The 27,951-nt window shown below is 42.4% G+C and overlaps 1 protein-coding gene across 1 annotated transcript in view; it reads right to left on the bottom strand.

Annotated features, from left to right (window-relative positions):
* Positions 1-1,353: 1,353 nt before the first annotated feature.
* The window catches only part of SCHIP1 (schwannomin interacting protein 1), a 221,171-nt gene continuing 194,573 nt past the window's right edge, over positions 1,354-27,951 (bottom strand). The window contains 5 exon segments of the mRNA XM_056808449.1: positions 1,354-2,014; positions 8,688-8,781; positions 15,449-15,572; positions 17,942-18,139; positions 19,424-19,541. Coding sequence (XP_056664427.1) covers positions 1,963-2,014; positions 8,688-8,781; positions 15,449-15,572; positions 17,942-18,139; positions 19,424-19,541 — 586 coding nt within the window. The 3' untranslated portion in view covers positions 1,354-1,962.

Raw genomic sequence — 27,951 nt, 5'->3', positions numbered from 1 at the left:
ATGGTTCTCTCTCTGGTGAGCCTGAGTAAAATGTGAGGCTTCCCAATGGACATCCTGATGCCCATGTTTAGTCATCCCCATGAATGTGATACATGAATTTTATGTGAAAAATCTAGTTTACATGAAACTCTCCTGTTTGACTTTCATGTGCTCAAAGGGGTCAGGTCAAGGGAAGAAGCTCAATTGTGATCTTTGTCTAAAAACGTCTCAGCAGTCCAGCAAACCAATGGTTAGCTTTTGAAATGGATGATTCCCCAGGAGGGTAAATGCTACTGTCCATTGAGCGTAGTAGCAGCTTAGTGGATCATGGCTCTGTTGACAGTGGTGTTCCTTAATCGATTTATCCATTTATCCAAATGATCACTGCTGTCCTTATTTGAGCCTGTTAAGGTTTTTTGTACTTGGATGGAGTCCATGATGTCATCAGTATAGGGAGCTCCCTGTGTGGAAGTCCTTTCCTTCACGTAGTTCTGTACTCATCACTAGCCTAGTCTGGGAGTTACCTGGGGCCACTGACTTGCCCAGAGTTGTTGGGTCAAAATTTATCAGTTACGACTTTTCAAAAATGGGGTGCGGGAGGCAGCTTGGTGGTTCAGTGGATGGAGAGCCAGGTCCAGAGATGGGAGGTACTAGGTTCAAATCTGGCCTCAGATGCTTCCCAGCTGTGTGACCCTGGGCAAGTCACTTGACCCCCATTGCCTAGCCCTTACCACTCTTCTGCCTTGGAACCAATACACAGGACTGATTCTAAGACAGAAGGTAAGGGTTTAAAAAAAATGGAATGGGCTCTGGAATAGTGGGTCCCTCCTCCTGGGTGGTCTGCAAGCAGAGACAGCTAATTATATTTAAGGTAAAATTTAATGCTAAGTGACCCAATGGAAAGGGCACTGGTCTTGGAGTTAGGAAGGACTGAGTTTCTGTCTAGTTGCAGCACTAGCTTTGAGATCACAGGTAAATGCCTTGAGCTTTCTGCCTCAATTTCCTCATCTGTAAAATGAGGTAATAATAACACTTACTTCTCAGGGTTGTTGTAATGATAAAATGAAATAACGCACTTAACAATCCTTAACTGATGATAACAATTTAGTTATTAGGATGATGCTGGAGATTCTCTTGGGGTACAGGTTGGGAATGATGCTTCCAACTCGGGAATTTTATCCTTTTGACAAAGAAATAGTTCTTTGAGCTCAGATCAACTCATGACGCTTACGATGTCCTAATATCAGCTCATTGTCTCCCGCTGTTTGTGGACAATGAGCTTCTGTGCAGGGAGAAGGCCCGGCTGGGGACTTTCTCTGTGGGGAAGGACCTCCACTATGTGCACGGCTGAACAAAAAGGCATATCATATCCTATGAAACAAATTTTCCATTTTTATTTTACATATTTATACATAAAACGTTCCAGGGAAACTCTCTGAGTCCAGGTGAATGTTAATAGCACATCTAAAAATGAAGGTCAGGTAGTCAACATTCACAAAATGTTGAAAACTGATTAAAATATCCAGATGACAGAAAGCTACAACTTCACGACGAGGCAGGCAGGTATGGTTTGGACTTGGATAGCACCGGCTTGGACAGCTTCTTCTTTAGAGTGAACTACAGTGAGGAATAAAGTCGGCAATGGGAAAGGACGGGTTCAACTGAAGCCTCTAAACCAAATCCAAAAGAAAGTTAAACTACCCTCTGTTCCCAAGCATGGTTTGTAACAGCATGGCTACTGTACATTTTCTTCTCATAACTGTATTTTATTAAAATGCCGGCTATTTAGTGGCACGAGTTAAAAGGAAAATAAATTAAGAAGCAAAGGCCAATCAATCACTGGACATGAAGCTTCGGACATCATCAATGACTAACACTGATTTTTTGTTTCTTGGTGCACCCTTCCGAGGGTGGATCCACATTTTACGACCACAGAAGCAAAATCGTTTCTCGAGCTCGGTCTCCTGGAGGGGGCTCCCAGGATCATTTTGCTGGCATTTTCTCGGCCAAGTGCTTCTGCTGGCTTTCGGCATGTCTGGAAAATTAATAACAGGATTCATTATTTGAGCTCCAAGAGGAACTTCGGTCTCTGCTCCCCTCTGATTTCCCAGGGATGGCACAAAGGGTCAAATCAGGTCATTCCCAAAAACCATTACATTGCAGTCTACTCAAGTCATGTCCATTTCTAGGCTTTCTATTCCATACAATTAACTCTGCTTCTTGAATAAGCAGCTGGACCGATTGGGGGTCCCGTCCACTATATTAGAGTGTCTATTAACAGGTCCTTTACGTGTGTGTGTGTGTGTGTTCTGACCACCTCTGGCAGCCCATCTCATGAAGCCTATCGGAATCGTGCTTTTAACCGCATAAACTGAAGCACACAGGCTCACCGAGGAACCCAATGATATAGCTGTCAACATATTAAAAAACCAAACCAAGTTCACAGCCTTCTAGAATCCCTGGTCTATAGTCTAATGGGGAGGAGGAAAGTGATAGGAGATGTTGAAGAATGAAGGGACGCTGGTAAAGCTCTATGGGGAGGGCAGGCTGGTCATTGGGAAGTGTCAGTAACAGAAAAAAAATCAAGAACACATTTACGGGGAAGACAGGGAGCTACAATCCTAGGAAATCTAATTGCAAATAAATTAATTAAGTCTTAAAAAATCAAGTGACCTAAGGTACATGCTAGGAATCTGTAGCCAATATGTTACCCTTACTTTTATCAAGATTCGTGCTAAGAATATTTCATATTTTATAGCACTTTGAAGTTTGACCTAACATCTCATTTACTTCTCAGTTGAGAGGCTTTAGTGGATAGAGTCCTCCAAGCCAGGGAGACTCGAGGTCAAGCCCAGTCTGACTAGGTGACCTTGGGTAAGTCACTGTCACGAGGGCCAGGGACCAGACAGTTAAGACTACAAATAAGAATGCAGATTCCAAGGTCCAGAAACTGTAACAGTTAAAATTAGTTTTTCTGCTAAAAGTATTATATTTTTGGAGGTTTACTAAAGATTATTAGAAACATAAAATAAGGAAAGCATGTGCAACCTTGCCTGCTAGGTAGAGAGCTGTGTGTGCCTAGAAGTGGAAGGAGGGAGGGAGACAGACAGATAGACAGACAGACAGAGAGAGAGAGAGAGAGAGAGAGAGAGAGAGAGAGAGAGAGAGGGAGAGAGGGAGGGAGAGAGGGAGGGAGAGAGGGAGAGAGAGACAGAGAGAGAGAGAGAGAGAGAGAGAGAGAGAGAGAGAGAGAGAGAGAGAGAGAGAGAGAGAGAGAGAGAGAGAGAGGCTGAAGTAGGCGGAGTCAGTTTAAATACAAATTGTGTTCTCACACTCAGGTGAGGACTCAGGGTGAGATTTTAGGGAATTCTGGGAACTATCAAGGACTTCTGGGAATTGAAGCCCGGGGTTCAAACTGTTTGATCCCATTGGGAAAAGTTTCTCCAAAAGGATCATGAAAACATAATCAACTTAAAGATTACAACAACATGAGGATAAGAGGAAAAAAGAACAGAAGTCCGGGGTTCAAATCTCCATTTCTACATGACCAAATTGTGATCTTCTTGATTTCAAGCAAAGTGTCACTGAATGCTGTTTTGAATCACCTTCATTTTCTGCACAACCACGACCCCTCCTTCCACTCCACCAAGCTCAGGTCTCAATGGTTTAGGCTCAAAGAGAAAAAGAATTATCTTGTCATGCACATGAGTAATCTTAGCAGGAGGTCCTGCTCCGGAGTTTCTGCTGCCCAGGAAGCCTCTCACATGACCAGCGAGCCTGAGGCTGCCCGGTCTGACAGCAGGTGAACAGCGGGATGGGAAGGTGGACTAGCCAAGTCCAAGGTTTGCCTCATGCTAACGAGCACTAATTAAGCATGTGGTTTGGAAAAAATGTGCTCAAGAACAGCAAAACACAATGGAGTTGCCCAGGTGGTTTTTGGAAATGGTGGGCAAGTTCTCCTCTGACACACCATTTCCCAGCTCTTTGGAAAGGTCTGGGAGGACTTGGTGTGAACCTAAATGGAACAACTTGAGGGAGATTTTCATTCCTATCGTTGTCAAAAATACCCTTTGGGAAAGATGGCGTCTCTGGGGGCAAGAACAGAGCAAGACAACTGAAGCCAGAAGCAAGGCAGAAAAATGGGCAAAGACACCAAGTCATCAGTCAGAATTCTAGATCTCTGATTGCTCCCCATTCTCCACTTTAGATGGCTCATGGAACTTCATTTGGGGATTGTTATCAGCTCCTGGTTGGTCTCTCGGACGCTGGTTCCTCCTCTCTTTTCCAGTCTATCTTCCACACAGCTGCCCAATTTTCTTAAGAGGCAGATTTGGTGGCTCCCTATTCCTTCTGGGATAAACTACCCTTAGTCCTTACGGGGTGCCACAGTATGGCTCCCAATCAGCTCTTCTTCATTATTTTACATTATTCTCCAGATTTGAGTCAACCTAGACTACCAGTGGTTTCATGAATCCAATATGAACTTAAGAGGCAGGCTGGTCCAGTGGGGACTGTGGATTCTGAAGTCAGAGGATCAGGGCTCCTCTATTTACCACTTGGGTGACTTTGGGTAAATCCCTCTGCACTTCATTTCCTTCAGGTATGCAATAAAGGTTTTGGGTAAGATGATTTCCACTGCCTTTTTAGCTATATGATCCAATATCATCTCCCACTTCCCAGCATTTGCCAAGGCCATGCTTTCTCCCTTATTTGTTCTTATCTTTGCCTTCCAGAATCCTTCTCTTCCTTGAAATCTCTCCTCTGAAGGCATCTCCTCTGTGAAGACTTTCCTGATCCCCTCTCTCTCTTCAAATATTCCCAGACAGCTTTGACTAGATTTCTCCTTGATAATCCCCCCTCCTGAAAATTCCCATATTGTATTATAATTAGCTATGTATGTGTCATATCCCTTCCAATGGAATAGAAAGGCTGAATTTTAAAAAATCTTTCTATCCCCAATGACTCGCAAATTTGTAATTATCTATTAATCACAATATATTAATTATACATAAAGCTATATAATAATTAATTACATGTTTATAATATAGGATTCTGAAATATGGTATATTATATACCATGTATACCATATAATAATTAATGATCTAATTATATGATGTTAAAATACAGTACATGTACCATATAATATAGTATAATAATGATCTAATTATAATATGTTAAAATATAGCATATGTACCATATTATAATATAGTATAATAATGATCTAATTATAATATAAAATATAGCCTATGTTTATATAGTATAATAATTATTGCATTATGTGATGTTAAAATATAGCATATGTACCATATTATAGTATAATTAATGATCTAATTATATGATGTTAAAATATAGCCTATCTACCATATAATACAGTATAAGGATCTAATTATGATATATGATGTTAAAATATAGCATATGTACCATATTATAGTATAATTAATGATCTAATTATATGATGTTAAAATATAGCCTATCTACCATATAATACAGTAAAAGGATCTAATTATAATATATAATGTTAAAATATAGCATATGTACCATATTATAGTATAATTAATGATCTAATTATATGATGTTAAAATATAGTCTATCTACCATATAATATAGTATAAGGATCTAATTATATGAGGTTAAAGTATAGCATATCTACCATATAATACAGTATAAGGATCTAATTATATGATATTAAAATATAGCATATATACCATATAATACAGTATGATGATCTAATTATAATGTACAATATTAAAATAGGGACCACATTATAATATAGTATAATAATGATCTAATGATAACATATGATATTAAAATATAGTATATGTTCCACATTATAATATAATTGTAATATGTTAAAATATAGTATATTATATCATATCATGTAATAATATCCATATATAAATCATAAAAATTAATAGATTTGTTGAATGGAGTTGCTGCTTTGTTCCTAGGCGTTACCAGAAGTATATTTGGCTTAACAGGACCTCTGTTTGGTGCCATTAAGACAATTATTTTTAGCCTGTGATCTTGCCAGTGTTTCCTGCTGTGAAATGAGTAGAAAATCTATCATGATCATAAATAACTGGGGGAAGGACCCAGCTCATCTCTGAATTCGCTTCTTGGAATAAAAAAAAACTCTACTGCTATTCCAAGTCAAAGAGAAACGATCTTTCTTCTCAGTGAAAGAATCCATCCAAGGTTGAGAGAGTTCCCAGATACCTCTTAGAAGGCACAAGAATCCTCCTCCTGGGTTGCATCACCGTCTTTGTTCTGGGGAAAATTGGCTCACTGGGGAATGGTAAAGGTGGCACAAGTTTATATCCAGAAACAACTGGATTATTAAAAAAAGTATTAATGATACTTACTAATTTTAAAAGGTGTTATTAAAATAGCAGTGATTAATAAGAATAGTCATTATTATTAATAGCAGGAGTTGGCAAAGAACTTTACAAATATTATTTCATTTGATCTTTACAAGAATCGTGGGAGGTAGGTGCTATTATCTCCATTTTACAGTTGAGGAACCTGAGGTAGACAGAGGTCAAGAGATGTACCCAGGATCATGCAGTTAGTAAGTCACTGAGCCTAGATTTGAATTCATGTCTTCCTATCTCCAGGTCCAATGGTCTACCCATTGTACACAGCTTTGTCAAGGGCAGAGAGCTAGTACTTATCTGAGTCTAGAAGTGAATTCTGGTCTTCCTACCTCTAGGTCCAGAGCTCTATTATTAAAAGAAAAAACTATGATGACCCTGAGGTTCTGGATCTAGCCAGAACTCCTAAGTCTTTTCCTTCTCAGCATCTGTGTTTCGGTTTCCTTCTGCTCCGTTCAGAGTGTGTCACAGGTGCCACCTCCTTCAGAAGGCTGCTGCTCCTTCTCCCTCATGGCGGGGGGGGGGGGGGGGGGGCATGGTCTATCTCCCCCACTCCAGAAGATTCTAAGTTCCTTGAGGGCAGGGACTCTCATGTTCGGTCTATACCTCTAGCACCCTGCTCCCTTCCTGACTTGGAGTGGGCGGTAAGGAAAAGTTCTTCCCATAAAATGAGATCAGCAAACAGGAGTCTTTGTTGTTTTTAGCTTTAGGCTGTAGAATGGAGCTTTCATCACTCACTGAGATGGTGCCACTCTTTGCACTTGGGTCCGCAATGCCAAACCCAGTAGTTGGCACGTCATCGGGGAATCCAACTGATTGAAAGGAGCCATTCTATTTTATCAAGGTGGTACTGTGGGGATAACACTGGGCCTGGACCCTGGGAGACTGGAGGTGAAATCCAGCCTCATCTCTGCTAGTAAAATATACACTAGAGGGCGGTTATCCTGCCCTCTCCTGTCTTCTTTGCTGTTCTTGTTCAGTCCTGTCTGACTCTTCAGCACCCTATTTGGGGGTTTCCTGGCAGACACTGGAGTGGTTGGTCATTTCCTTCTCCAGCTCATTTGACAGATGAGGAAACTGAGGTAAACAGAGATGAGTGACTTGCCCAGGAGCCAGTAAGTATCTGAGGTCACATGTGAACCCAGGCCTTCATGGTTCCTTGCACTGTGTGTACTGAGGTGCCACCTAACTGCCCAGGAAATGCACAGTCAGAAACAGAGCCGGGGTTTTAGCCCCCTTTGCTGCCCAGCGGTCCTGCTTGCTCTAGCAAAGAGGGCCCACGACCAGGAGACAGGAAGCTCCTCCTCTTGGGTTCTTGGTCCTTGTTCTACCACCCCATAGCCCTGTGGGCATTTGGACCAATGACTTGTTTCCTCAGCTACAAAGGGAAGGGCTGAAGCCAAATGGCCGCCATGTTTGTTTGCAGTGATGCCAGATTGTGAATCTATGGAGATCAGCTCAGAAGAGTGGCTGGTCTGCTGAGGGCCCGGCAGCTCCTCCTTCTCTACACCAACCGATTCAGGTTCTTGTTGAAGGCCTTCGGCCTTAGGAGTGAGCCTTGTGGTCTACTTTCTTGGTATCTGAAGGAGGGAGGCCTTCATTCCCCCTGGCAGGGAGGCTGCTGGAGCTCAGGCCCAAGCTGGGCTTTTCCCTAAAACCCTGCTCCTATTCCCTGCTCTGTTTTCTAGATTATAGTGGATCATTCAGCAAGGATTTATTCAGTGATGACCCTGGGCGGCCAGCCACTGTGCTGGGATATACTGACAAAATGAAACAGTGCCTGGCTCCCAGGAGCTTCCAATCTAACAGGGCAAAGAAAATGCATACAGATAAGTACATACAACAGAAATTCAAAGTTATTCTGGGAGGAAGGCAGCTGAGGAGTGGAGGAAAGACTTTGCATAGAATAGAATTTTGAAAAAAATGCAGTTGGATTGTGCACTGGATAGAGCATCAGGTCCTGCCCAAGTCCTGAGTTCAAATGTGACCCCAGACACTGACTAGCTGGATGACCCCGGGCCAATCATTTCCCCTCTGCTTGCCTCAGCTTCCTCATCTGTAACACGGGGCTAATAAAAGTCCCCACTTCTCAGGGTTGTTTTAAGGATCAACAATATCTGTAAGTACTTAGCCCAGTGCCTGGCACAGACTCAGCGCTAGACACTGTTGGTTATTATTCTTATTCTTGAAAGAAATTCCAAGATTCCTTACACCAACTCAATCCATCCAAGAAACGTGGGTCCACGGCCCCCGGCCCTTCCTTTCCCCCGGGGTGGGGGTGATAGAAACCCAGGGAAGTCAAGCAGGAAATCCCGCCGCCCACTATGGGACACTCACCTAGTCAGATCTTCTATGTCGACCAACATGGCGTCTTGCTCTGTGTGCAGTTCATCTCGGATGAGAAGCAGCTGGACCAGCTCTTCATTTAAGCCTGTGGCCAAAGCAAACACAGACTTGCGTCAGGCCTGGAGCCCCCACCCGCCCTGCTGGGGCCGGCCCCCACCCGGGCCGGCCGGGAGAAGGCTTAGCGGCCACCCGTCCCCGAGCTGCCCACCATGGCCTAACTTAGCACCAGGGCGTGGAGGGAGCTGGAGCTGGAGCGCAGCGGGCGGCCAGGACGACCTGGGACAGAGCTTAGTGACTGCGCCTTCTCTGGACGCAGGGATCCCTCAGGCGAGCCGGCCGGCCCACAGCGGCTGGGCACGTCTCTGACATCGCCAAGGCAAATGGCTGAGAGCGCAGACTATTTCAAACGTGTGGCTCGGCCTGCCTTAAAAGGAGAATCCGCAAACCGTTCAAAAGAAGGATGGCGTCCAATTACAAAACGGGAAAAGCATCCCTGGCTCTTAGGATGGAGGATGGGCGGGGCGGGGGCGGGGCAGAGATTGGGCTCTCACGTGATCATTCGCGTGGGGGGGGGGGAATGAGGGGAGGAGAGTACGAGGGGAGGGAGGGTCTTTTTCCAAGGAGAGGAAGGATGCTGTGACATTGGTCATGGAATCAGCAGGGATCATTGCGTGGACCTGACCAGTTTATTTCCAAGAGAGCTCTTCATTCGCACCATATCTGCATGGAAACAGGCTGTCCTCCAGCTGGAAGGCTGGTCATCCCCACTTCTGCCTTCCGAACTTTAAAGTTCCCCTCAAAGACTTCCTCCTTCGAGAAGCCTTTCCTGATTTCCCCAGTTGCCGAGTGATTCTCATCCCCAAACTTCTTTTAATTTATTTTATATTGAATATAAACTCAGCAGAATTATCCTAGTAGAATGTAAGCTCCCAGAGGGCAGGAACAGTTTCATTTTTGCCTTTGTTTCCCAAGAGTTAAGGGTGGTACTAACTAAGTGCTTAGGAAATGTTTCTGGGATTGAATGGAGTTATCTTCCTGATGTAGTCAATTATTAACTTCCAAATGTTCTAAGGTAGGATGCAGTATGTCAATAATTGACATATTCTGTCTGCTCTTTTAATAGGCATTTAATGAATAATGGCTTGAGTCCTGGGTTCAAATCTTGACCAAGACCTTTCCTAGCTATGTGATCCCGAGCAAGTCACTTAACTCCAGCTGCCTAGCTCTTACTACTCTTCTGCCTTAAATGGGATAGTGCAGATTCTAAGACAGAAGGTCAGGGTTTAAAAAACAAGTAACAACTCTCTTGGGTGTCTGGTCTGATTCAGTCTGGTCTAGTCTGGTCTGCCATTTTTGTTTTTATAATACTCCAACCAGGAAACTGCATTCCAAGTAACAAAGTTGGAAGAAAAAGAGCCTGCAGATTAAATAAAAATGACAGGGCCCGGAGAGGGGGAAAAGAAATTTCTGCTCAGAAAATAGCTTGTGAAGGGCAAAGAAAGGAAGGTTGTTATTTGGTTTCAAAGAGAGCAGAGACAATGTTACGGTTTACAACTATCTGACATTCAGAATGTCATTGTTGTTTCTTATCTCATTCACTTAAAAACAAAACAAAGGATGGAGAGCCAGGCCAAGAGATGGGAGGTCCTGGGTTCAAATCTGACCTCAGATACTTCCTAGCTGTGTGACCCTGAGCAAGTCACTGAACCCCCATTACCTAGCCCTTATTGCCCTTCTAACTTGGTACCAATGCACAGTGCTGTTTCCCAGTTGGAAGGTAAGGGTTTAAACAAAACAAAACCAACCTTACCGTCTGTCTTAGAATCAATATTGAGTACTGGCAGAAGAACAGTTAAGTCTAGGTAACTGGAGTTAAGTGATTTACTTGCCCAGGATCACACAGATTGGAAATACCTGAGGCTGGATTTGAACCCAGGACCATTTTTTCTCTAGACCTGGCTTTCTATTCCTTGAGCCATCTAGCTGTGTCTACTTCATTCATGCTTGGGGGCTCTTGTCAGCTCCTGTTTACCATATCTGATAAGAGACCAAGCTATAAGAGGAAAGATGTTGAGCCTCTCTGGTACCGGAGGGTCTGGTCCAAGGGCCTTCGTCATTGGCGATTGTGTTTATTCTTTTCGGTTCTAGGTGAAGGGAGTTCAGTGACTCCAAGATGGTGCTTCAGCATCCAGGGGTTCCAGATCCACTGAAGCACTGATGCCCTGAGGTGCAAAGAGTGACTGACCTTGAGGGTTTTAGGTCAGTGGAAGCTGAGAAAAGGACTCCCCCAGCAGAGATTCTGGCTTTGGGGCTGAGCCCGGTAGGACCAATGCTATGCAGGAACAGAGCTAATGTATAAGCAGATGGCCCCGATATGTTCAGGAGTCACGTTTGTATGTTTGTCCTATCTGATGTTAGGCAGTTAAATGGAACTGGATGTTAGCCACTGGCCTCCAATAATGAAAGGAACACATCTGGCGGAGACCTAAGGCAGCCACATTAGAAAAAGGTGACACCCCGAACTCCTCAGGGCACCTTAGAACCCCGAGAGGTAGTGGGGGCATCCTGGCTCTGAGACGAACACAGTGACTCCCTGTGATCAAGCCTGGGGTAAAGCTGGACCCTCCTCATGGACAAGGATCCCTCCAGGATCCCTTATTTACCCACCGCTTTCATTTTTGGACACCCTTGTTGGGCGATCTTAGAACAACTGGTGGCATCATTGTTGGGGGGGCAATAAATACAGAGCCGGATTTCCCAGGATGTGTACTTTCTCTCGTCCCTTTAGTTTGCAGATTTCTGTATTTGTTGATTTGTCCAATGTTTGACTATTGTTATTTGCTGTGTTCCTCCATCCTGAACAATACTGGCATTGAGTCTAATACAAGACCTATGGAGGTTGTCACTAGAGTGCTCAGATCTAGCTGGGAGAGAGGAGAGAAGAATGCTGTGTTCATGATGGCCGTCCGAGGCTGCCACATCATGCTCGCTCGCTGGTCTTCCAGCAAGACTCACTGCTCATAATCCTTAAAACCACCCTGGGGAAAGATGCCCGGAGTCAGCCCAGCCCAGCCCAGCCCAGCCAGAAGGATGCAATAAAGGAAGGAGAAATGCCAGATTACGGGGACCAGCTGAAACTGAAGATGCAGCAGAAAGGGCTTAATTAGCCTCTTGGGAGAAGGTCTGCCAGGAAGAAAGACAAGAGCAGAAGATCTGGAAGAAAAGCTCCATCTCTGGGAATAAGTCTCACCCTCAGGAAATAGGAGTCCTACGTGCTCATTTGGCCAGAGCTGCCGGAAAGGCTGGACAAGTGGCATGTTTTTCTTTTTCCATGATGAGAATTCTCCCAGGGAACCTCGGGGCTTGGCTTCAATAGAATTGGACCCATAGGTTCAACTGCCACTGGAGGACCTCAGTGTGGCAGAGGGCCCAAAGACCTTAGGGACCCAAGAGTCCCAACTTAAGTCTGTGCCACCATCTAAAAACTAACATGTATTTATTTCTGTCCCTTAGGGTCCCAGGCCTTCTTTAAGATGCAGATCAAAGCCCACCTTCTTCAAGAAGCCTTTCTCGCTCTCCCCAGCTGCATTTCCTTCTAAGGTTCCCATTCATCTACTCTTCACACAGCTTGTATTTGTCTATTTATTTCCATGTTTTCTCCCCCATGAGGAGGTAAGCTCCTTGAAGGCAGGGTTTCTTTACTGTACCCCTCTGACTTGGCACAGTCGGGGCTGGCTAAGGCAGCGAGGTCCCCCGAAGGAAAGAATAGGGGTGTCATGTGCCAAGGGAGGAAAGTGATGCCTCCTGGACTATCTGTATTTGTCATCTCCCTGTATCAGAGAGCTCCTGAGGGCAGGGCTGTCTTGTTTTTCTACTTTTCTGGTCCACACTTAATAGTGTTTTGCACGTTTTTTTTTTTCATTCATTCATTCATTCACTGTGTCTAGCACAAAGCAAGAATGTACTAAATAATTGTAGATTAGCTACAATTACAGATAGCATCAATGTTCATTCAAGATCCAACAGGACTCACACTGCTACCCCAAAGAAGGGTATGCTGCCACTGGAGGGAATGGGTTCCTCTTTGAAGAGTTTCAAGAAAAGACTGGATTGGGGGCAGCGAGGTGGCTCAGTAGATAGAGAGTCAGGGCTGGACATGGGAGGTCCTGGGTTCAAATTTGACCTCAGCTCCTAGCTGTGTGAAGCTAAGCAAGTCACTTAATCTCCATTGTATAGCTCTTACTCGTCTTCTGCCTTAGAACTAAAACTGAGTATTGTTTCTAGGACAGAAAGTAAGGGTTTAGGAAAAAATAAAAGAAAAGATTGAATGACCACTTGTTGGGAATTCTTGGTCAGGCATGGGATGGTCTAGATTGGCCTTTGAGATGCCGTCTACTCAGAGGCTCAGTGAAGCAGGCCCTCACGCTGCTCCTCAAAGGACTACCAGATCACAACATTGTGATTTCAAGAAGAGCAAAGAAATACTAGTAAGACGGTGAAATGAAGCTCTTCACCGACTAGCATTCGTAGTCATTTATTCTCCATGAAAAGAACTTGAAGACGACTTTTTTTATTTAAGGAAAGAAAACCATTCCCAGACAGAGAATTGGCAGCTCGACTTATATACATTTTATAGAAGTAAATTATTTTTTCCCCGAGCTCCAAATAGCTTATTGATATAAAGAGGTGGGAATCAACTTTCCCCATCATTTCTTTGAAGGTGCACTTGAGGACAACATGCTTCTACGATTGCCTTGATGAGAGTTCTTAAGCATTTTAACAGTTTTTGTTATGATACTGTAGTCTTTGTATGCATTCTACTGGTTTTGCTCACTTAATGCTGCATGAGATCATTAGAGTCCTCCTTGGTTCTCGGAATCTCTCCTCATTCTATTCCATTTATTTATTTATTTATTATTTAAAAAGCAAACAACTTTACCTTTTGTATTAGAATCAGTACTATATATTGGTTCAAGACAGAAGAATAAGGGCTAGGCACTGGAGGTTTAGTGACTTGCCTAGGGTCACATAGCCAGGGAGTGTCTGAATCCAAATTTGAACCTGGGACCTCCCAACTCTAGACCTGGCTCTCAACCACTGAGCCACCTCGTTCCCCTTATCCATACATTTACGTGTGAGAACTTGCTGAATCCTTTTCCAACTAATGTACCCTCCCCTAGTTTTTGTCCTATCAAAAAGTGCTGCTACAAATAGTTTTGTACCTATGAGAATTTTCCTTCCTTCTTTGGACTCTTTGGGATATAAACCTCATAGAAGTATTGCTGAGTCAAAAAGTATATACAAGCTAGTGACTTTTGGACCCAGTTCCAAATTGCTTTTCAGAATAGTTGTATCCATGCATAACTCTCTCTCTCCTAATTCCTCATTTGGCCAAGAACTCTTCTCCTAGCCATAATTTTATTTTTTAATCTATTTGTATTTTAGTCATGTATTCTTTTGAGACTGATTGTGTGATGTGGTATGAAATGTTGACGTGAACCTAATTTTTGCCATGTTGTTTTCCGGTTTTGCTCATAGTTTTTGTTGAATAATGAGTCCTTGTCCCAGTAGTTGGAACTTCATTTTTTCCACACTCTATGCTATGACATTTACATACTTCTACATCTTGCGTTTTGACCTTTTTCACTGATCAACTTTGCTATTTTAAACTAAATACTAAAGAGTTTTGATTATAATTGCCTTTAGGGAGTGCTAAGCCCCCTTCCTTACCATTTTTTCCCCTGAGATTTTTGATCACTTTTTGTTATTATTTTTCCTATCTCTATAAAGTAACCCTTTGGTAGTGTGGTTGGCATGGCACTGGAAAAAAAATGAGATAATGCTGTCCTTTTGTTGTATTGACCTGGCCCAAACATGAACAATGAATATTTCTCCAACTGTTTAAACTATCTTAATTCCTTTGTTATTCAGTTGTGTCATATTATTTTGTGATCCCATTTGGGGTCTTCTTGGCAAAGATCCTGGAGTGGCTTGCCACTTCCTTCTCCAGCTCACAATGAGGAAACTGAGGCAAAATGGTCAAATGTCTTACCCAGGATCACACAGCTAGTAAATATCCGAGGCTAGATTTGAACTCAGGAAAGATGAGTATTCCTGACTTCAGACCTGATGCTATCTAATGTGCCATCTAGTTCTCTGGCCAGGTTTTAGTTATTCATTGGTTCTTATACTCTCTCCTCTGTTTATTTCCTTAATTATTATTTGTTTACCCAAATTGAAGTTTTCTTTAATTGTGGCTATATTTCCAACTTTATCCTTTCTCTTAAACTTATTATTATCTGCCCTTGTTTCCTTTTTGAATTTATTGAAGCAATACATTCAACTCTCTGTGTGTGCATTCAATTCTCTTGTTTTTTCCTGAATGAGGTTAATGTTATTCCTGCACCTCATCCCGTCTTACAGTGTATATATCCTTCTTATATACTCCAATTATAAGAAATAGTAAGCACCACCTCTCTCTTCCTCATTTCCCCCTAGTATATCCCTACATCCTTCCCCTTATCTCCTCTCTTAAGCCATTAGAACAGAAAAACAAAGAGCAAAAAACTACCAGTCCCACTGTTTTCTCAATTTCCACTATGACCTTTGAAGTTATTAGGGTTCTAATGGGATATTTATCCTTTTTATTTCCCATTATATCATTAGCACCCAGAACATTGCACTGTATATAGTAGGTGCTTAATAAATGTTCACTGAATTCAGTTGGACAAAACAAGGAGTCTGCTACTTACTCTCTATTTGGGAGTGGAGATCGTTGACTATCACTTGTAGCTGCCCAATGGTCATGTCTCTCAGGTCAGTAGGTTTTAAACTTCTTTTCATCAAACATTCACTTATATGAGGCATGTGAGGAAGCTAAATATTGGGAAGGAAAGAGGGAAAAAGACTTCAAAAGGAATACTTGATCAATACAAGGATCAGTTGCCCCAAGAGATCCATCCATCCATCCATCATCTTCATAATACTAACTGACATTCATATTACATTTTATTTATATTCAAAGTGTTTCCCTTTCAAAAGTCCTATGAAATGACTGGAATAAGATGATCATCCTTATTTTGTAGACGAGGTGACTTGAGACTTAAATGGTTCTACAAGTAGGAACCTGATGAGATAAGATTCAAATCCAGATCCCCTACTTCCAAGGTTAGGTCATTGTCCATTCTTTCATTAAAAAAAGAACATGTATTGCTATTCAGTCACTATTAATTTCAGAAATTTACTTTAAAAATCTCTTACCCTCTATCTTTGAATCAATACTGTGAATTAGTTCTAAGGCAAAAGAGTAGTAAAGGCTGGACAAAAGGAGTTAAGTGACTTGTCCAGGGTCACACAGCTTGGAAGCTTTAGATTTGAACCCAGGACCCCCAACTGTAGGCCTGGCTCTCTTGCTACTCCCAGAAATATTCCTTTATAGGGTCTCAATTTATGTCTTTCTAGCAAGGGGGCCCTGCCTGGCTCAGTGGGTGTGCAGGTGCCTTTTGTTCAAACTACTTTAAAACAGTTGGCATGCCAAAAACTTCCTGATGGGCCTTAGTAAAAGGCTACTAAACTGGGAGTGTTTGAAGGACTCTGGGGAACCTGAGGGTCTAACTATGGAACCAAAGGAGGAGTTAGAGCTCTCTGTTGCATTATACAAATAGGACTGGAACTATGAAATATACCAATACAGAAATTGGTAGAACCACACATTTGAATGGATTTATTTTGTATTCTGCTACTTCATTGAATCAGGCCATGGATTGTCTTAATTAGGCTCTTTGCTGAATCTCTGAAGGTTTCCTAAATAAAACATTGTCATCGGCAAAAAAAAAAAAGGTATTTTCTTCTCTTTGCCTATATTCATACTTGTAACATTTTTTCTCATCTTATTACCGTTACTAGCATTTCTAGATCTTTGTGAATAACGATGGGGAAAAGGAACATCCTTCTTTTACTCCGGCATCTGCTGGGAAAGCGTCTAGAATTTTCCCACTTCAAATAATGCTAACTTTCAGTTTTAAGTCTATGACAAAATCATTGTTAAGAGACTGAATTTTAAAAGTTCGTTGCGGTTCAGGTTTCAGAAATTATGGTTAATGTGACGTTGGGAAGTTGATTAAGACACACATATTAAGGGGATCCTACAAAAAATTCTGCAAGAAACTCAAATTTCCAAAATTCAGCAATTCATATGAGAAAAAAGGAAATTACAAAAATACTTTGAGCATCTCTTTTCGGAGTGGCAAGGAATTGGAAAGTGAGGGGCCAGCTATCCCTTGGGGAATGGTTGAACAAGTTGTGGTATGTGGTTGTAAAGGAATACTATTGTGCCACAAGAAATGACAAACAGGATGAGCTCAGAAAAACCTGGAAAGACTTCTGTGAACTGATGCAAAGGGAAGTGAGCAGGACCAGAAGAACAATGTGTACCACAACAGAAATATTATATGATGATGAACTGTGGACTAAACCATTATCCTCAAAGCAAGCTTCCAAGAAAACCGCAAGAGACTCATGATGAAAAATGCTATCCATGGACAAAGAAGAAACCACTGGGGTCTGATTGCAGATCTTCCACTTTACTTCCTTCATGATTTTGTTTTTTATTATATGTATAATATGTCTGCTCAAACTATGGAAATATGCATTGCATGAAAGTACCAGAATAGCCTATATAAGACTATTTACCCTCTAAGGAAAGGAAGAGAGGGAGAGAGAAAATTGAAATCCTAAAAGGTCAAAAAACAATCATCAAAAATTGTTTCTACGTGTAACTAAAAAAAACAATTTCTTAAAATATTAAAAATGATGGGAGCTTGGTAGCATAGGAAGGACACTAGTTTGGGAGAAGACTAGTTGAAAATGAAGTTTTATTACTAACTCACTGTGCAGGCTTGGACTAATGTTTTGATCTTTCTTGGTCTCAAGTTTCTATCTGTAAAATGGGGGACAGATCATGTGCTTTATTTCTAAGGTTCCTTCTGGACCTAAAGATCTTTCTAATGCCAATTTCCCTTTTGAGAAACCTTCCACCCTTATAGCTCTGGTATAGTAAGGGACAAAGTCCCAGGAACAAAAAGAATCACTGTGATCTGTTTCCCAATGACACTGGGTACTTTTCTAAAAAAAATGTCAGTGAGAACCCCAGGATTATGTAACTCTGGGTAGGGAAGCCTGAGATGACATCAGCCGCTTGGCAGCTTTCTAAATGTCTGCCTGGCTTCTCAGCTTCAAACACTTACAAGATCAGCCACTGGAGATTTTTTCCTGTTTTGTTTCTCCACTTCTACTTGCATCTTGGCCATTGGCTTGGCCATTGCGAGTGCCATCTTGGCCTCTGCTTGCAGCTTCCTTTGTCTGGTGAGGAAATCCATGTCATCCAGGGACTCTGACTCCTCTTCAGTTGTGTCTCTATCAGAGTAGGAAGAGCTCTGCTTGCTCTGCAGGGTGATGAGAAAAACAAAATTCAATAACGTCTTTAATTTGGCCATTTTTCAGGAAATGGACAGCCATCAGGGAGTGGTGGAATCACCATTCTATTCCACAACAGCCTGTATGCCATGCTAGAGCCATTTGGGCCAGAATAAGGGTTCCCTTTTCCTCTCATGGGTCTTATTGGGTGGTTTTGGTGTCCTTGGTGCTGAAGCCAGCCCCTCTCCCCTCAAATGTCAGGAGCAGAATAGGAAACTTTCTGATTTCAGTACAAGCAGGATGTGAGGGAGATGATGCAATAAATAACAGGAGAGATTTGCATTTGTAAAATGACAACCTTTCCTTGACCCAGTCTCTCTCTTTCTCTTTTTTCGTAAGTGGCCAGACAAAACAAAGAGTCATTTTGAAATTTAATCCAAAATTTGTGCAATCTGGTGTACAGCAGGGAAGACCAGATTTTATGAAGTCAACAAAACTCTGATGCTCAACAAGCACCCATTGTTTCCTTTTGGTGCATGAAGGGTGAGAAACTTCAAAGAGAGCCACTTAACCCCTGCCCAGACACTGGTGATAGAGGAGGCAACATCAGTAGAAATGAACAACGCTCTTGGGATCTTGCCATTAATATAGAAAATCACCTTTGGAGAGACTGTCCCTGAGCCTGCAAGGCTCTCCCTTCTCCCCTCCACCTTGTGGATTCGTTTCCTTTAACATTCAGTTCATGGATGACCTCCATGAAGCTTTCCAAGCCTGGCCAGCTCTTATTGCCCCCCATCCTCTCTTGTACCCTGTCCTATAAAATGACTGTAATTTACCTTACATGCACGTCTTCATACAGATCATTTTAGAGTTGGAATGGACCTTGCAGATCATCTAGTCCAACCTTTTCTTTTTATTAAGAAGGAAATGGAGGCTCAGCAAGCATGAGTGACTTACCCAGAGTCATACCATAAATGTCAGAAGCAGGACTTGAATCCAGGTCTTCCTGACTACAACTCCAACACTCTATTTACTAACATGATGGTCTTTTTGGTGGTCACCAATGTGGAGTTTGTGTTTATAAGATTACCCGCTGCCTCGCATATATCCTCGATCAGATCATTTGGCTTATATTTATTTCAAAGTCAGTGTATAACTTTAAAACCTCATTGGTGCTGTGAATGAGTCATAATTTCTTCCTTCACTAGATATAATTTTCCAAGAGAAATTTCCACTGATTTTTGTGTCACAGCTCTTTTCCCCCAGTGAGCTGGGGATCTTGGTGAGCTCAGTGAAAGGATGCATGGGCTTACCATAGGAGACAAAGGGGTGTCCAGGCTTGTTTCTGTCTTACTGTCATCCGCGTCACTGTCTTTGTCACTGCCGCTGTCATTCACAAAACAAATTTGCAAATTCATCCCACTTTGTAGCCTGGACCAAAAAAAATAATAACAAGGCATGGTGAGTTGTAACTTTGTGCTGTTATACTGCCAACTGCCACTGCAATCAGACTGTTTCCCTGGGGAAAAGTTTTTGAGGAAAGGATTACTGTGGAAGGGGAGAGCAGGTAGATAGAAGTGCCAACAAGGAGCCAGTGACTTGAGAGCTTATATAGTGTAGGAGAGTGGGGAAGAGGGGAAAGAGACAGACAGACAGACAAGAGACATAGACAAAAAGAAACAGAGAGATAGAAGGAGAGGGAGAGGAAGAGAAAAAGAGGAATAGAAAGAGAGAAAAGGAGAGAGGGAGAGAGAGAGGAAGAGAGACAAGAGACATAGACAAAAAGAAACAGAGAGATAGAAGGAGAGGGAGAGGAAGAGAAAAAGAGGAATAGAAAGAGAAAAGGAGAGAGGGAGAGAGAGAGAGAGAGAAGAAGAAGAGAGACAAGAGACACACAAAAAGAAAGAAACAGGGAGCTTTGATAGCTTCACAAATCTCAGAGTGTGGGGCAAAAGCCAAGTATTGTTATTAGTATTATTTTCTTCATCCTGGTAATCAGTTTCAGAGGCAACCATGTGAAATGAGTGGGAAAAGCCTCCTCTTCCGGCACCTTGCCCAGATTACGTGCTCATGAACCATTTCCTAATTGGTTTCCACCAATAGCCCAGCTGTCTTAAGATCTACTGGAGCCTTTAGAAGGACAAAGATGGCTCCTGGCTTGGCTTTGTGTGCTTCCTTGCTTCAAGGTCTATAGTCCTGCAGTAGGTTAAATACAGTGAAAAACCCCAGAGCAAATGCTATCTCACCTGGAGGAGAGAGGAAAATACTGGCAGTTTTTGAAAGGAATGTCTTGGGGCACCTTGATTGAGAATATTTGCCACCTGCTACCCTTGGTCCTATTAGAAAAAAAAAGTTGCAGCCCCCACAATTACAGGGCTCCCCAAACCCAGGCAGTTGGGGTCTAGAAATAATTTTTAAAAAACCTTACCTTGGGGGCAGATAGGTGTCTCAGTGAATAGAGTCAAGGAGGTCCTGAGTTCAAATCTGACCTCAGATGCTTCCTACCTGGGTGGCCGAGGGTAAGTCACTTAATTCCCATTTCCTAGCTCTTACCACTCTTTTGTCTTAGTACCAGTCTCCTACACTATATAAAACATAGTATTTATTCTAAGAGGGAAGGTAAAGGTTTAAAAAAAAAACAAACACTTTACCTTCAGTTACAATTCTAAGTTAGAAGGTCAATAAGGGCTAGTCAATGGGGATTAGGTGACTTGCTCAGGGTCACACAGCTAGGAAGCATCTGAGGCTGAATTTGAACCCAGGTCCTCCTGACTTCCAGCCTGGAGCTCTAGCCACTTATGCAAGCCAGCTGCAATCCAGCTGCTCCTGAAATAGGCAATCTTAACCAGGGACTCCCTAGGGTTCTACAGATGGATTTCAGGAGGTCCATGAACTTGGATGAAAAATTATACATGCCTATTTTCACTAACCTCTAGCAGAAAGTTAACATTTCCTTCAATTATTTGAAAACCTTCTTCTGAGAAGGGCTCCACAGGTTTTCTCTGACTGCTAAAGGGGCACGTCTGGTGCCCAAGGCCAAGAACGCTTGCTCTAAGAAGAATCAATGCAGAGATAGTTGGGGTTGAACACGTGGCCCACGGAGCCTTGATTAGAAGGGCCCTCGGGAACCAGATGGGCTCTAGGCAGTGGATTCTCCACAATCTCCAGGCAGCTCAGCCTCAATGAAACTTCCTGCCCTTGGAAGTGGAGTCTCCAAAGGTAACTTCAACTACATCTATAACATGGCACTCTGCCCCAACCATGATATTATCCTGGGACTTAAGGTGTGCACGGTTTACTCTAAGAGCACTGGCTTTGGAGTCAGAAGACCCGAGTTCAGATCCTGGTTCTGCCACCTGTGTGACCCCTGGGTAAGTCTCAAACTCTTTGGGCCTCAGTTTCCCCATCAAGGATTTGGACCAGATGTCCTTGATGTGTTGCTTCCAGCTTTAAGGTTTTCTGATCAATGCTATTTGATGAGTAGTTAAAAAGGACACTTTCCAGAGCACTCCCTAAAGTGGCCCCAGTCTATGTGTGATTATCAAGAAGGGAGAGGAACCAGGGCCATGATTTCAAGGGTATCGGGGATTTCTGGGTGAGGTTAAGCGATTTTCCCAATGTCATACCATATGAGTTAGAGGTAGGACTTGAACTCAGATCTTTCTGGCTTTGAGGCCAGTTCTTTAGTCATCACATTGCCACTGTTTTGTGATCTTTCCTTCAACTTTCCAAGAAGTGCTAATTGAACTAATCTGAGCCATATCCCAAGAGCTGGAGGAAGATGGGACTAGCATTCCTGGCTCTTTGCTATGGCCAGTGACAACCTCTCCCATATTTATGAAGCTGTATTCTTTTTTTAAACCCTCGCCTTCCATCTTAGAATCAACACTGGGTATGGGCTCCAAGGCAGAAAGAAGAGTGGTAAGGGCTAGGCAATGGGGGTTAAGTGACTCGCCCAGGGTCACACAGCTGGGCAGTGTCGAAGGCCAGATTTGCTTGGCTCTCCATCCACCTCACCACCTTGCTGCCCCTGAAATTTTATTCCTGAATAGCATCAGTGCTCACATGCTAGTTCTCACTGGGCTGGCGTAAGAGCCATCCTTTGGTTCAAATTCTTAAGGAACCAACGGATACCAAGTGGGCCAGGCTGCCAGACCCCACAGCAGCAATGGGAGTCTGGTGCCACCTAGGGTTGAAATCGGTGATTAATGATAGTGTTGGGTGCTCCCCACTCTCCGGCACATCGGGCTTCCTTGGGCATGCTGGGTTCTCCTCTGCCCATGGACAGAAGCTAGTGCTAAAGAAGAATGAATGACTGTCCAGCAATCAAGGCATTGTCAAGCCTTCAGCTTCCAGGAGAGGGGAAGCTTCTCTGGCACTTTTAGGGACTCTGGTCTCTGGGCTCCATGCCTTCTTCTGGGGGCATTCTTCCTTCATAGGCTTTGACGCATACCCACAGAGGACCCAGGGAGGTTAAGGGACTTGCCTAAGGTCACAAGGGCAGTACATGCTAGAGGTGTGATTTGAACTCAGGTGCTTTGACCCTAGCCACCGTGCTCTTCCCATATTACCATTCATTCAAAGCCTGTATGTTTTCCTCTTGAACCACGGTTAATTCTGACGATAGGTTCTCAAATCCTGTTCCAAGAGATCCCTCATTGAAGGCCAAAGCTGGAGGTTTATCCAATCTAATACTATGAAGGGAGGAAAGAGTCCAAAGGAAAGCGGGCAGGATTGAGCAGTTGGAGAGAATGAAATCAGAAAGCCGCCTCGGGTAGCAATGCAGGCAATCGCCTTAGGAGCGCTTTATCACCGTGGGAAAGCAGGGCGAGTCCCATGATTCCTCACAGAACTAATCACCAAGAGTGACTCTGGAAACGGAAATTATGTGACATGACAGCTAAGGCTTCAGAAGGGATTGTAGTAAAATTACCCACCCCACAATGGGCTCAGGTTCCACGAGGGAATCCTTTGCTTTTTGCCCAGCCTTTGAGCTTGGATTAAGATGAAGGAATCTACATGTAAATACCCAGCTAGGCTTTCTGAGCTGCTACTTGAAGTATGTGGACAGCTCCCGCCTCTCCCAGGAGCATCAGTTCTACCTGGAGCAGGGGGTGGACAAGATCACCTTCCAGGCTCCCTTCTGACCCAGAATGCTTTAGGGTGGGGGCAGCGAAATTCTGCCAACTCTGCTAGGATTGGAAGGGATCAGGAAATGACTGATTAAAAAAAAAAACAACCCAAGGCAAAAATAACACACTAAAAAAGAAATGACTGTAGTAAGAAGTCCAAGTTCACTGGAACTTGGAAAGTAGTCCTAGGCAAAATAAAGAGATGCCTTCAGTCTCCTTCATCCATTATTTCAACAAGATTTGTCAAATGCTTCCTAGGTGCCAAGAGCTGTGCTGCTTGCCATTAATTCAAACACAAAAAACACTAGACTTTTGATCTCATAAAAAGGGAAGAGGGGGATATAGCATGCCCATGGGGAAGCAAATGTAAACAGATGTGAAAGAAACACAAAATAATCTGATGGGAGGCGAGGAATAACCACCAGGGGGAAACTAGTGTTTGGGAGTTAGGGATTTGGGTGTAGGTGTATAGCCCCTCTGCTAAAGCAGACCCCACCTGCTCGGTTCTTTTGTAGATGGTTTCCAGAGCTGCTATAGTTGAAAAAATTCATCCTCTGGTGATGAATCCCTCAGAACTTCACTAGGCTAATCCTCAGATGATGGGCACCCAGCCCATTGCTACGTTCACATTCAAAGCCTTTCCAGCTCAGTAGGATCTGTCAGGGCGTATGTTCCATTGGCAGAGCCTTCTAGAGCTCAAGGTCACCTCTCTGCTCCAATGAGGCCTCAGGAATAGGCTTTAAATGGAGGATTCACTTCACTGGGGGAGAGTTCCAAGGACTAAACCAGTAGCATGCAAGTCAATATTTAACAATCAGCTCTCTAAGGGGAAATTGCCTGTTTGAATTTAATCTGCATTATTAATGCTTTCTCCATTACTTTTATTTATTTTTTAAAAGATTTTCCCCTGTTTACATGATTCATTTTCTTTCCCTCCCCAATCCCAGAATTAACAATCAATTGTCACTTCATACTTATTTCCATATTATTCATTTTTGCTATAGAGCTATTTTTAAAGCCTAAACCCCAAATCACATCCCCATATATACATGTGAAAAGTGATAAAATATGTTTTTCTTTTGTATTTCTGCTCCCACAGTACTTTCTCTCAATGTGGGTAGCATTCTTTCCCATAAGACCTTCAGGAGTGTCCTGGCTTGTTGCTTTGCTACTAGGGGCAAAGTCCATTACACTGGGCAGTTCCCCCGTGTTTTACTTTCTGTGTATAATGCTCTCCTGGTTCCACTCATTTCATTCTGCATCTGTTCATTGAGGATCTTCCAGTTCATATAGAAAGCCTCCAGATCATCAGTCCTAGTAGCACAATAGTATTCCATCACCAACATATGTTCAGCCATTCCCCAATTGAAAGGCATCCCCTCATTTTCCAATTTTTTTGCCGCCACAAAGAGTGCAGCTATGAATATTCTTGTACAAGTCTTTTTCTTTATTCTCTCTTTGGGGTACAAACCCAGAAGGGCTATGGCTGGATCAAAGAGTATGCATTCTTTTAAAGTCCTTTATGCATAATTCCAAATTGCTTTCCAGAATGGCTGGATTAATTTACAACACCACCAGCAATGCATTAGTGTCCTGATTTTGCCACATCCCCTCCAACATTTATTTTCCTTTATTGTCATGTTGGCCAATCTGCTAGGTGTGAGGTGGTTCCTGTGTTGTTTTGATTTGCATTTCTTTAATTATAAGAGATTTAGAACACTTTTCCATATGCTTATGGATAGTTTTGATTTCTTTATCTGAAAACTGCCTATTTATGTCCTTTGACCATTTGTCAATTGGAGAATGGCTTGATTTTTTTGTACAATTGACTTAGCTCCTTATAAATTTGAGAAATGAGACCTTTGTCAGGGGTTTTTGTTATAAATCCCCCTCCCCAATTTGTTGCTTCCTTTCTAATTTTGGTTGCATTGGTTTTGTTTGTACAGAAACCTTTAAATTTAATATAATCAAAATTATTCATTTTGTATTTTGTAGTGCTCTCTATCTCCTGCTTGGTCTTAAATTCCTTTATTTCCCACAGATCTGACAGATATACTATGCTATATTCACCTAATTTTTTTATGATTTCCCTCTTTATATTTAAGTCATTTACCCACTCTGAGTTAATCTTGGTATAGAGTGTAAGATGTTGATCTAAACCTAATTTCCCCTATATTGTTTTCCAATTCTCCCAGCAGTTTTTGTCAAATAGTGGGTTCTTGTCCTCAAAGCTGGGATCTTTTCGTTTATCAAATGCTATTTTGCTACAGTCATTAACCCCAAGTTCATTTCTTCACTTTAAGTCCAGGTAATCAACAAAATAAGAAGCCAAGCCCTGATTTGTAGTGCTTGCTAACTTTTGAGCTATAAATGCTCATGATGAAAATTTAACAATCAGCTCTGGGTTCCAGCTGGCTCCTGTAACCCTTTGGATCTATCTCAGGTTACCCAATTATTATTTGCTCTCTGGTACATTGAATGTGGTGCATGCTACATTTAAAGTAGGACTTGCTGGCTGGGGACCCTTCCCAAAGGTCTGTTTTTTGGTTACCTAGGAAACCATTTGCCACCTATGCACCATCTAGTGATGAAAAAGAAAGAAAAGATGATAGCAAAGACTTATTGCCTGTGAAGACCAGGAATCTGAAGTCAAGGTATATTCTCCAGAGAGAAGGCTCAGTAAACATGAAATGATAAATAATTATTGGGCCTTTTGAAGAATTCTGCAGATTGAGAAGTAGCTTTTGGTATTCCAGTGATAGAATATGGCATCAAAAGGGGGAAAATGGGAAGATATTTAGAGCAAGAGGATAGGGAGGAAAAAGAGGAGCTAGGAGAAGGAAGGTAAAGAGAGAGAGAAGGTAAGGGAAGAGGAGAGAAAGAAGAGAGACAGAGAAAGAGACAGAAACAGAAAAAGACAAATCAAGAGAGACAGAGGCAGAGAAGATTTCTTAGTCAATATTCACTGTTGATGGATTTTAAATTCAGCACCTGGAACAAGGATCTCAATCAGTTAATCTATCTCCAGTTGTATGCCAGGAGCCATCAAAGACCACGCTGTTTGACACAGTCACACGTGGAAACTGAGGACAGCAAAGCAGCCCTCAGGAAAGATGAGACACCCATTCAATCCCTCTGAGTGACTTTCCTTATTAACATCCCCTTATCATTGGAATTGCTATGATTACTATTCTTACTTAGCCTCAGGAAAAATAGATGAGAGCAACATGCTTGCAGGGTTAATATAGATGTCCCACTCTGTCCCCCTAGAATATCACCAGGAGATCCCACTTACAAAATTAAATCTAAGGATTCTTATGTACCCACTTAGATAGGACCCTCTTTTCTAGGCATAAAATTTTTGGTAAATCTGTGCTCAAAATTACCCAACCTAAAACTGGGCCATATTGATCCTACCCTCTGACCCTGCACTTAGCAATAGTGTTTTTGTTGACTATCTCCTTAGACTTTGTGTCTGTTGTTAGGAACTATGGAAACATGTATGTTGAAAATAAAACTGTGCCAAGTAGATATGTGACCATGAGGGTATAAAAATAAACCTAAGCCTCAGCCAGGGTGGAACAGCTTTTCCCGTGAAACCTGTGCTGTGGGTTGAATATGAAAACTGTGTTCCATTCATCATTCTGCCGACACCATCCCACCTCCAAGACCCCATCTCTTGTGGGAGGTAGGACCCCCACAGCAGTTATACTATTGTACTGTTCCTCTCTTCACTGTAGGGGCCATCATTCCTAGGAAGGTTAGGAGTAAATTTCAGAGCCTGAGGAGATGGATAAAGGTGTAACAAAGGAAGGGTATTTTTAACCACTAAGAAAATAACAGAATAAATTGAATACATGGTAAATGCTTTTTCATACAAACAAACTCCACCTATTTCCTTTGGCCTGCTCCTCCTCCCTCCCCCAAGAAAGGTAAGTATAAGATCCTAGATGTAGGGATGGATGAAAGATCATTAGTTCAACCTCCTCATTTAAAGATATGGAAATTGAGGTCTTGAGAGGTCATAGATCTATAGATTTCAGAGCTAGAAAGGATCTTAGGATCCATCTAGTTCAACCTACTCATTTTGCAGATGAAGGAAGCTGAGCTTCAAAGAGATTAGTTGAAATAACTTGGGTTACCCATGTATTAATGGTGTGAGAATTTGAACCCAGGTCCCTTGGTTTCAAATCTAGTATACTCATTAATTTTTTTCCCAGGAAACAATATCCTTTGTCTTTTAGTAGACAGCTTTGGAACAAATTTCCAGCTAACCATGAGTAAGTATAACCTGGGTCCTAGGCAATTAGCTTCCTAGAAGTTGGTTCTTCATGTTGATGAAGTCCCTGACTTTGTCATTAAATGTTTGCTTTGAATGAGTTAGAGCTTACAGTTCCCCAGTTGGGATTTGTAAGACACAGCAATCCCCATAATTCTATTTCATTCTGAACAAACCTGGAAGGGACCTTTAAGACCACGGACCTGGGGCAGAAGACAGGATTTGGAGACAGAGGATTCAGGCTCAAAGTCTGATTCTGATTTTGTTTCTAAACTTGTATGCCTCAATTTTTTCATTGTTAAATGAGGGAGTTGGGCTAGATGATCTCCTAGTTCTTAATTAGACGATTTCATGATCCCATCCAGTGACTTTATTTTACAGAAAAGTTAAAAAAAAAAGAACTCGGAGTAAGAAAAGGCAACTACTCTAG

This window comes from Monodelphis domestica, chromosome 8 (assembly GCF_027887165.1).
Source record: "Monodelphis domestica isolate mMonDom1 chromosome 8, mMonDom1.pri, whole genome shotgun sequence".
NCBI classification, from domain to species: Eukaryota; Metazoa; Chordata; class Mammalia; order Didelphimorphia; family Didelphidae; genus Monodelphis; species Monodelphis domestica.
Note: the sequence above shows the minus strand (reverse complement) of the source record. Positions and strands in the feature narration are given on the sequence as shown.